The sequence below is a fragment of the Ostrinia nubilalis genome, chromosome 9, assembly GCF_963855985.1.
Source record: "Ostrinia nubilalis chromosome 9, ilOstNubi1.1, whole genome shotgun sequence".
Taxonomy (NCBI): Eukaryota; Metazoa; Arthropoda; class Insecta; order Lepidoptera; family Crambidae; genus Ostrinia; species Ostrinia nubilalis.
In genome coordinates this window covers 6,148,887-6,160,488 of record NC_087096.1, presented here as the reverse complement: position 1 = coordinate 6,160,488, position 11,602 = coordinate 6,148,887, and the positions used below count along the sequence as shown (strand labels likewise).

Genomic DNA, 11,602 nt, shown 5'->3' with positions numbered 1-11,602 from the left:
TTTGAAATATGTTTAGTAATATAAAAGTAATAAATAGGGATCAAATCAGTTGTATTACTGAAATTCCCCATGCATAGGTTTTTTATTGATGTGATTTTTAAAGTATGACCATTATTTATCCTATTTTATTAGTCTATAATGCTCATTTTTAAAATATTTACCATTTACGTGTTAGTTAAGTAATAGCTTTAAGTTCATTTTATACATTTCAACATTATTTTTTTATCATTGGTATTCAAAAGTATTTAATCTGGTACCATAGTCACGTAGGATGTAAAATGTAGCGTCCTTAAAGCTTAGCTCTCGTAGACTTAGGCCAGACGAATAGTTGCGTTACGCACAATTTTGTACTACAGATATTGAATGTTTTTGTGAAATTATTTTGGATACAACCATGTTTTGATAGAACGGATTATACAGCGAGGATTTAATATAATAATATGTATGTAAATGTAACATCGTGCTTTTATTATCGCTTTTGATGTGTTTATTTGATCATTTGTTACCGTTTTAGTGTTTTACCAATTAATGAGAAAGTAACGAATGTAATAAGAAATCTGCTAAAATTTTAACGTAAAATAATATGACGACGGTAGCGAGTAGTCTACTGGATATGTCTTACGTTCGAAGAGGTTTGTAAATCGTGGCACTCGGGATGTGTCATTGTACTTAGTTAGCGTTAACATTTAGTCAAGACTTGAGACGGATAAAACTTTGAGTGCTCGTTGATCCAATGTAGATATTTATTTTTGTTATTGTATTGTACCCAAAATTACTATATTTATCGAAACGTACGTGAATAGAATTTGAGTCTTAATGGTTCGGGATCGCTTCCTCCTCTGTAGAGTCGAGGATGTCCCGAGCGGCTTGTTTTTGTATTTCCCCTTCAGCAAAGCATTTACTGTGTGTATTTATAGGATAAGCAATGCAACTCGTAACGCGCAAGTTGTGATCGGTCAACTGGTGAGAAATATATAGATATACAAATATAATACACCAATAAATTCGAAATATTGTCCATGAATTTGTGCTTCTCGCTGTAGTGACAAATAAGTGCATGAAGGCAAGTTTTAAGAAAAAGAAGTGCTATAATCTATAATAATCAAATATTTAAATAATTAAGTTATGATTCTCCAATATTGTGGAAGATGTATAATATTTTTTACTAATAAATTTAATATTGTAATTTTGTGTTTCATTTCTATTGCATAACCGGAAAGACTGTTTTGTGAATAATAGCCATGTATTTGTTCAACATTATAAATAGTTTATTAGATTTAACAACATCACATTCAATATGTCAATATTTCAACTAATATACATGATAGTTTTAAGACAATATTTCCCTACATATACGTTTAGTCTAGGTTTTGCTTGCTAAATCATTTTGTGAAATCATACATCTATTCTTAGAGGAACAATCACAGTATCGTTTGTCAATATTACACGACTAACACTCGTGAACAGGCAAGATGGTAACAATTTGAGACACTGCAATAAGTATTGTCAATCAATTCGGTATAGTATTGTATTAAAATGTGTATAACATGTAAGTGTTATGAGTAGCACCTTCTAACTGTGTAAATAACTCAATAAAATTTCGAGACATTTGTTCGTTTTCAAAAATCTCACACAAGATCTGACAACACTTGAGAATACACAAAAAATTCGTTGTCTGAATATGATAAATATACAATCATTCATTTTCATTAATCATTAGAATAATATGTTCATACAATAATGTAAATGTATACCTAGTCTATGTAATTCTTTATTGCGTCAGTGTTATCAATGCCTGTGATTTAAATAAACATGTATCTATTTTACAGATTGATTTAACCAAATAAAAATAAAAAGTCACTAACGCTTATTTTACTATCACTTTTTCTTAACATAAAATCCTACTTCTCCACTCTTGTTCTTTATAGCTACGCGTCGTTTCATTTGGTAATAAAAATAAACTTTATTTGTATTTAACAATTCCTATAACGTAGCTAAGAGCCCCTAGACTACAGACTTTTTATTAACCGATAGTTTGGTCGGCCTAAATTGTACGAGGAATCGGCCGATACCAAATCGGTGTAAGTAGTGCGCACTTTCATACATTCTCACTGATTAACAACTCGACCAAACTATCAGTTAACAAAAAATCTGCAGTCTGCGGGGAGCCTTGAATGTTTTAAAACGTATGGCCGCCTATTGCTAGCATGATGTTTTCGAATGCTATCCAGTTTATGAGAGCCCAGGGTCCCAGTCGCATCCACAGGGGGAGAAAACCTCTGTATAGAGACATGATCCCTTCGTTCTTTACTGATTGTTGTAGGCAGTCGATCATGCCTCGGTAAAGCTTGCCTCTGGAAAAGATAAAAAACATCGTTAATTTCACGGCATTTTTCTCAAATAAAACGACCAGAATTTAATTGTAAAGTTGTAATATTGAATCAGTGCAGTGTTAAAATTTTGTTTTAGAAAGTCCCCCACGCCACGCCCCTTTTCTCCACCACACTACATCCGTTCCGAAATAAATATTTGCATATTCATTGTTACGTATTTCAAACGAATCTATTCCCACTTTCTGGACCCTTATCAGTTTGGAATCAAAATGTTGATTTTTATGTTCATGGGATAAGGTCGAAAGTGGGATACCTATAAAGTTAAATCCATCTAACATACGCACCCAACCCTACGCTTTGCCTTTCGAAAGCAAAAGGAGTCGACGCGAGCCTGCGCGCGGTTCGACTTTGACCCCGTTGTCGTGACCTCGACCACACAGCTGTTCTGCCCCAGACCTCACCGAAACGCGGTAGATCGATTTTCGACTATTACTTATCTATCGCAGCCTTGGATTGCACGCATTACGCATTGAGTGCAGGTTGCAAGGTGATAAGTTAATTTGAAACTTATCGCAATAAATACACAGTTTACTTTCAAACTACCGTTAGATAAAAATGGCTTATATCCAAACTTATTGACGGAAAACTGGTAATAACCTATCCAATTTCTGTAATTAATTGCACTAAGCAGGTAAACAATGCATTATCACAAAATAAGTGGTATTATTAATGCAAGCAGCGCAGATAATACTACTCAAGCAGTTAGAACAATTAAAATTTGGTTCAATTAATTCCCATTTTCTCTGATAAGAAAAGACTGACGTCACGGACAGATAAGTAGAAATCGGTCCACAGAATTAGACCGGCACGTGTATAAGCACGGTGTAGGCGACCCTCCATCCATCGTCTGGTGTCCGGTGAAAGTGGACCGTGAAACCGAAAGTAGATTGTCAATATTTGGAGGGTTTCATGCAATTTGCAGTCGCAAAGCTTACAATTGCATTGTAACATTTTGTTTCGAATATTGTCAACAAATTGCATTGTTAAAATCAAAGTAAACACTTTAATTGTCGACTTTGACCCCAGATTTCCTGTTAACTCATCCTCTGTAGTTAGCTACAGCAATTTGCAGGTCAGAGCATAAGTTCACAAGTTCTCTAACTACGATGACTAATAACCCAGAAATAGATGAGACTTACAAAAGTAATTAGTCATATGAACCTTATTACTCTAGCTTAGAAAGGCCCGTCTTCTTTTTTAGTAAACTAACTAATGCCCGTATACAGCGAATTAGTCCTTTTAATTCTACTGCCACCAATTTATGCAAATTGAGATTTATGGGATTTACAACTTTAGTAGCTTGGCGAGATAAAACAATGGGGGTGGGGGGAATACGAAATTAATGACATCAGCAACGTTTCAAACCGCCCAAAAATAAATCATAGCTGGTTCACATTAACTTGAATAAAAATCGATTACTTAAACTGACTAAAATTTGATTTTGATTAAACCTTGCAATGCAGTAAAATGTTTACGATTGTTGTTTTTTACTAACAATAGGCACTGCTACAACAATGGAATGCGCTTTAAATGCATTAATTAGGTCAGCAAATTGACATTTATTATGTTTAGGTGTATCCGAAGTGACGTCAGTAAGTGTAAATTACCAAATTATAATTTTTATCAGAATTCACGCCTCTTCATTGGATCGAAAATAGTTATTTGCAATGTGCGCAAATACTTATAGTCAAACAAATATGATTATTCCCATCTGTTTCCTTCTAAATTTATCCTTAAACAACGTAAATAAGTATCATTGTCCAGTCCACTGCTGGAGTAGTAAAAAACCAACTATCCATCTACTACTACCCGGGTCCGGTGGGCGTTCAAAAACGTCTTAAATTCGGAGTGCTGACATTGAAGTGTAAATGCGTTAAAAATATTTATTTACCTTCCATCCGGGCCCACAGGTTGGTTCATGAGTCTGGTCTTAAGTACGTCAGCCGGTGTGCCCATCACAGCTGCCACGAAGCCAGCCGTGAAGGCAGCTGCCGCGTGGACCAAAGCATTGTCAGCCATGCCAACTTCTCGGATGAGGAACTGCTTGGTGTAATCGTAAGCGGCCAAGTCGCCCATGTTGACTAGCGCCGCTCGCTGCACGTTTGGTATCGCTCCTGGAAAGTGAGTTTTTAAATTTGTTTTCATTTGAGTGAATAAATCGGCTAGTAATTTGTGTTTGTGTTTAATAACAAAAAACGGACAGCAAAAGGAACATAAGAAAAAAAATAGATAGGGCGACATTTAAGCGAGAGTAGAAGCTAAAGCTGAACATGAGATTCTTCAAAAAACATGTGCAATTTTAGAGATTTTCCAAAAGTCCTTCAACAAAAATTTTAATATGCCAGATATACAGAGTTGACTGTCTCTAATGGATTAATCACGAACGCCAGGTTTTGTACACAATGCTATTGGTTACGCAGTCACATGATTGTGGTTACAACCATGTAAAATTACGTGATTTTGGGCGCTAAAAATTCATAGGAAATTACCTATGTTTAGCAAATTCCACTGAAGAAGCCGGTACTCTGTAAATAATAACGACTTTTAATAACTACCCACCTCTCCAAAAGCCCTTGATCCCGCTCTCCCTATAAAGCACAGCGTATGCCTGCCGACAGTTCTGGAACCTCGGAGCGAATCCTTGCACCACCCTGCGACCTTCACTCTGCATCTGGACTTTGACCAGATCGGTGGGAGACGCGATCAGCTGCGCGAGAGACCCGGCCGCTAACCCACCTGTGGGACTTCGGAATTCGTTACGTTGTTGTTTTTATGCTGGACACGAAACAGGTTAGCATTTAAGGCCAGTTTCACCGGTTCCTGACTGAATACTTAAAGTATAACAAAAAATTACAACTGTAAGTTGCGTTCGAATGGAGGCTGATAACTTGTGGACCAGTAACTTTTGTTAGATTGCGTTATATTGTGTGTCGAGATCTAGCTAGAACTGGAGAAACTGATCCTAGATATTTTGTAATTAGTTATGTACGTACTTCTCTCTTTAATTGCCTACCTGGCTAATTGTGTTTTATTGCTTTAATTATGAGAAATTACCGTTTCTACCTACTTATAAATATCGCCATGTCGCGTAAAATTACTAAAATTAAAAGACAACAAAAACAACTCACCAATAGACGCCGAAGCCAGTGAGCTCTTCCCCTGATCGTTCTTCATCATTTCCCTGAACTTCTCGTAGAAGATCAACCTGCAGCCGGAGTAGATGGCATGTCTTTGGAACATAGGCATCAGCCCAGCCCAAAGCTTCAGAACTCCTTCTTGCTTAGCGATGCCTACCGCGGTTTTGATCATCCCGATGTTCTCGACCTGTGGAAATAGGTAATTAATGCCCGTTTTCATCATCAATCCCTAATTTGTAAGTGACCCTTATGAAAACAAAATTCCTGTTTTAAGTTAACTCTCACTTAAAAATTAGGGATTGATGGTGAAAACGGGCATTTATCAAATAACATCCTGTGTTGGCTTCAATGGAAAATCTTTAAGACGTCATTTAGCATGATGCACAAACATTATTTATTTTCTATACTTTACCTTGAATCCATCCTTTGTCGCCGCGACTTCAGTTTGTATTTGAATTCTTGTCTTCGTCAAGTCAAATGGATAGGTCGCTGAAAACAAAAGAATACATTTTGTACGGATGTGTCTATGCAATACCTATGAAACTAACGCATGTATTTGTTCCCAGTTTAGTTAAGAACTACTAACTAATATTTTCCAAGTGTGCCTTAGACTCGGCTCACTCACTAAGAAGCAGATTCGTCCCCTCTAGGGGTTATCGGGGTAATTAAAATTAATATGATTAATGAAACAAATATTTTGATGATATTATCAGCTTCACGCTGTCTGGTTACGATATCGATACACCGGAACAAACCGCTCAATAATAGCGAATTTTCAGACAGTCATTTACTTTGAAAGGTCTCGCTCGATTTTCTTTAAGTCTAGGTAAGATCGTGGTAATGTCAAACAGGCCAATAGCTAAACAATTTCCTATTTGCTCATTCTGAACAATAGGCAAGGAGCGTCAAATAATGTCGGTAATGGATTTTAGAAGCCAACAAAGCTCTGTCTGCCTGCATTCAATTCATTATTTAATGGAAGCCAAATTGGGTTAGGTCACAGTGTCACACCATTTAGATTGTGATTTAGACTTGATAAATCGCTGCGATTCGCTACTCGCTTCATTTTTTGATAAACATTCGTCATACTTTATTTTATTACCATCGTTTCGGTATCGGTATTATTATTATTGGTTTTTGGGCCTTTATTTGCGCCAACTCGACCAGGTTTGATCTATTGTGGCAGCCCTTGTCTTTAAAGTTCACTGCTTAGTCCCGTTGAGTCTATAAATTTCCAGATTCTTTAGAGCGTGATATCTGCTATCTCATCCGGGTGCATGATGTGTCGCCCGAGATGGATACTTCTTTTGCTCATAAGCGGGAAGCATGAGCAAAGAACATGCATGGCCGTTTCTTCTTCTGTATGGCAGAATCTGAACAGAGTTTCCTCGGTCATGTTCATGTTCGATTTATGTTTGTTTAGTTTGCAGTGGCCGGTCAGTATTCTAGTCACTGCACAGGCTTTGTATCTTTTGAACTTTAGCAGTTCCTTAGTTACTTTATTGCTATATCCCTGAATGAGTGCTTTTGAGTGTTTTTGTCCCGATGTAGACTTCCACCACTCAATAGCCTCTTGTTTGCAGAGGGCGGTTAGTAGCGTGGTGGCTCGTTGTTTGGTAATGCCACAGAACGGTTCTACGCCGATTTGAGGGTTATCGGCTCCATCTCTGGCGAGTTCATCTGCTACTTCGTTTCCTTCTATATTCGAATGTCCTGGTACCCATGTAAGCGTTACTTTGTTGGTATTTCCCAGTGCATTCAGTGTCTCGGTGCATGTTTGCACCAATTTTGACGTGTATTCGAAGGATTTTAAGGCCAGCAGTGCTGCTTGGCTGTCTGAGTTGATGTAGATGTGTTGATCCTGGAGCTTCCTTTCCAAGTTTATCTCTGCACATTTGTTTATGGCAAAGACCTCGGACCTTCGGTATCGGTAACTAATGCAACGAAATTTTGTCCCTCCGTTTGAGACCGGAATCCATTAATGAGTTAAAGGAGTCAACAAAATGACCCGTCTATTTTTAGAAATTATACGGGAGGGTTGCAAGGGACCGACCTTCCTGTCTGTCCTGTCATGGGTAAAATCATGCGGGTATAGGGATAGCACTGTTGTGGTTGCCTATAGACCGTCTATAATAGAATAGACGAACTTGCTGACTAAAGGACAGGATGGCAAAAACTATACCTACCTCATTAAAGAATAAGAATATGAATGTCTTTATTCAGCAGAATTTAAGGTATACAATGAAAGAGTAAGTAAACATAAAAAATAAATAAAAACATATTAACTATGCTGAATAGGCGCCCGCTCAGCAAAAATCGCGACATGACACAAACGTCATGCCGAGAAGCTGGTTTTCGGCGGGAACCAATGCGTGATGAGGATTGCGCGTTTTAAAGGTTTTCTATCTCGTCTATTTTAGAAAGAAAAACCCAAAATGATCAGCTCATGATGTTCACTCCTCTTCTGTGTAAAACGTTCTGTTTAGTGCCTCCTACGTCCTACCTAGAGTTTAGGGTCGTAAAGATTCCCATTTGACCTTAATCGCTAGTCTTTCCTCTTGAGAGGTGAATATTATTTTAGTCGGGCGGGATAAAAACGTAATTTACGCGGATGTGAAATTACTTATGTCGAAGGTGCTGGATGCATGCCACTTCCAACTGGGCAATATGAAAATCATTGGGAGAGACCTACATTCAGCAGTGGAGTGGACGTCCTGTGGCTGAAATGATGATGATGAAGACCATGCTTACCGCTCTCAGCAGCCCAGGCGCCGAGCACCGCCACGCCATACCTGGTGGCGATGGAGTCGGTCACCACCGCCGCAGGGTGGTCGGCGTTACGTAGCACCGGCATTGTGTTGTGGTCACCTTGCTAGCTGGCTTGTACCCATAATATCTGGAACATAAGACAGTATAGTTTTATGAGTTTTTAGCGAGTGCCATCTCAAACTAAGGGCGCATTTTCATTGGTCATTAGATTTTTGAAACGCATGCCAAGGCACAGATTTTGCGTCTTTAATTCAGGAATGTGTTTACTCCATAAGTCTCCGTAGCTCGGTAGTTCGGCCTGTGGTTCAGCGGTCGCTCGGTAAGCGAAAGCTTACCTTTGACTTTTTTCAGATTTTTTTGATTTTTTTATGATTCACTGATTTAGCTTAAATCGATGTAAATGGTCGTAGGCTTCGCCTTCGAAGACGTTCTTGAAGCCACATGACCAATTCAGCATTAAATATTATATTTAGCAATGTTTGCTATGGTAAAATTATAGAAAATTGAGAAATTTAGTTACGCGATTTCATAGCATCACAAACTTAATAAAAGTTTTTATATGTTTCTAGAACTGCAAAGTTTACCTTGTGCCCTGTTAACCCTGACATTGAGTTGAACCTTAGATTGAACTATAGTCCTTGAGACGGTCTGCAATAACAGAGAGTATCTACCTGCCTACATTCAAGTTAATGAACCTTATCAATGTTAGATATTATCTAACATTGATAAGGTTCATTAACTTGAATGTAGGCAGGTAGATGGCAACTAACTACGAACTTTATGACGTTATCAAAAAGCGCAAATATTTTACGCACGCACTATGGTGCGAAATACTGAAATGAATCGTGTAAATTTACACACGTGTGGGTTTATTTCGAGGATGACTACAATTCTACATACATAGGAATTGTGTAAGTAGTTACCTACATGTTAACAGTTAGGTATATTTTAAAAATGAGTTGAATATAAATAGGTAGGCGTCTAGTAGATAGTAGTACCTACAAACAATGTTGTTATTATCAACATTCAAAACAAACGAGTAACCATTTTTCGAGACCGATTTAATAAGTATTTGATAGAATAATAGACACCTCACGTAAGTAACTAGTAATTAGGTATCCCATTGATCTACGATTATACCTACAACTGCTGCCCATCAGTCATAATAAAATATTGACTGCTGAACTTATGTAATATTCTATGCTGAATAGGTAAGTACTAGGTACTATAATTTAGTTGAAACGGTAGGTACTCATTTACTGTGTGATTCGTGTGGTTGTGGATATCGATCGGTGTCAATACGTTCATGGGCAAGTTCATTGGATATGTAAAGTGCCTACTATGTTACGTATTATTATCGAAAACGTAGCAAGAAGTAAGTTTATTACAAAGTCAAAGATTTTAAAGGCTCAGAGACATCTCTATGGAGTATGGTCTAGTAACGGGAGTTGGACTCGCTCTATCCGAAGGTCCGGGTTCAATTCCTTGGGTAGGTTGGAATTGGAAATGTCTTCATGTTTTTTCTTTTCCTAGTGTGGTAAGTGGTAAGCTGGAATTTCACCAACATGATAGTCCGAAAATTATTTATTTCAGGTTTTATCGCGAGCTTCAAACGTTTACCTATAAGGAGGTCTCTATACAGGGTGTTAGGTAAATGGGTATATGAGCCGACACTAGCCCATGTTAACATGGTCATATAAATGGTATGGTGAAGTCAGAAAATTGATATCTTAATTTTAATTATTTTAATTTTCATACAAATCGGATTTTATAAAAAATATTTTGTATGAAAATTAAAAAAAATAAAATGATAATATCAAATTTCTGACTTCACCATACCATTTATATGCCCATGTTAACATGGGCTAGTGTCGGCTCATATACCCATTTACCTAACACCCTGTATACAGTCTGACATGGTAAGCGATTCAGAACTGTTCGGTAACTATCGATCGTTCGACAATATTTACCGATAGGTTTTGTTGACTAATACCTATTAGCCGGTTGGTGAACGCTGTTACAGTTCACGACTTCACGTGATAAAAGGATCCAAGTGAAGTTTCCGAAAATCCGAATAGCAGGTACCAAAACAACTTTGCTAACTATAAATTAGTTGATTCCGCAGTTCGCCCCTACCATGGCATTAATTAGGAAATGATTCAACGTTTCAGGAACAAAATAATAAAAACTAAACAAAAAAGTAAATTCATACCTGTAGGTATGAGTTATGACGTCTATCTATACCCTTGAATAACAATGTAGTTATTAGTATCATCAGTACAAGTCTCTAGCCTTGCCTGTTAGTTGGACAAATGTTGGACTATGGACCGACACAAAGTGCAAGCTAACAGATAAAAACAGCAGCTACAAACAAGTGCGCCGGAGCTTAAAAAACAACGTTATTTTCGTGTTATTTCACTAGGCTTTTGCGTGCACAGCAAATGTTTTTGTTTTTGATTGGTACAAATAGAACATGACGGGCACATGCTAACGGAAAATAAGTCTTATCTTAATGACATTCAGTTTTTCATCGGTCAATACGAAATGGGATAGAGGTTAACTGGCAGAGAATGCCTTATGGCATTAAATTCGCTTTTTGTAACAATTTATAAGGCATTAAAGATTAAATAGATGAAGGGATGTCTAAACGCCTCATGGGCACTATTGAATCATGCGTATCAGAGTTTAATGCGATTAAACCCTGCCTGAGTGAAGCGATGAGTTCAAAACTAAAATCCAGTCCAGGGTATAGCGAGAGACTTAAGGTGCACCCAAGTTGAACACACGTTAAACCCCGAGAGGAATATAATTATACCTAACCAGCTAGTTAATCAAATAGTTAGTGGATCCTACCTACACTCTACGTTAGGTACTCGTGCAGTCTATAACCTCTACGCATGGACACATGCTCTGCAAAATTAAAATAATCTTTAAAGAAAATGTTTTTCCAGAATTTATATTATGCACCATTCATCAACCATTTCATCTTAATTTTACGCCTTATTTTTCTTACAAAACCTCAATGCTACTAACAGAAAAATAAGATTTCATATCTCGGAGTTTGCCAAAAAGTATCTCTTTTGTAAGATGTTTGGCTCTTTTGGAATATAGCCAAGCATTGCCAACGAGAAGCGATTTTCTGCCACGTTAAGTATGAGGAATAGAAGATTGTTAATTATTACTGACTGTTAAAATATAATTTCACAGCGGTTTTAATCTCCTTCATTTGGCATGCGCGCATGCGTATGATCTGCGATCAATCCATGAGCTAAAACGAATATGGTAGCTAATCAATGATTTCCC

General features: G+C 37.4%; 1 protein-coding gene across 4 annotated transcripts in view; it reads right to left on the bottom strand.

The window, feature by feature from the left end:
• Nucleotides 1-1,246: 1,246 nt before the first annotated feature.
• The window catches only part of LOC135074516 (mitochondrial uncoupling protein 4), a 15,357-nt gene continuing 5,001 nt past the window's right edge, over nucleotides 1,247-11,602 (bottom strand). For all 4 annotated transcript variants that reach the window (XM_063968830.1, XM_063968832.1, XM_063968829.1 and 1 more), the window contains exons 2-7: nucleotides 8,282-8,426; nucleotides 5,943-6,019; nucleotides 5,522-5,717; nucleotides 4,953-5,129; nucleotides 4,285-4,507; nucleotides 1,247-2,354 (exon numbers count right to left, since the gene is read on the bottom strand). In XM_063968830.1, coding sequence (XP_063824900.1) covers nucleotides 2,180-2,354; nucleotides 4,285-4,507; nucleotides 4,953-5,129; nucleotides 5,522-5,717; nucleotides 5,943-6,019; nucleotides 8,282-8,384 — 951 coding nt within the window. In that variant the 5' untranslated portion in view covers nucleotides 8,385-8,426 and the 3' untranslated portion in view covers nucleotides 1,247-2,179. The remainder of the gene's footprint in view (nucleotides 2,355-4,284; nucleotides 4,508-4,952; nucleotides 5,130-5,521; nucleotides 5,718-5,942; nucleotides 6,020-8,281; nucleotides 8,427-11,602) is intronic.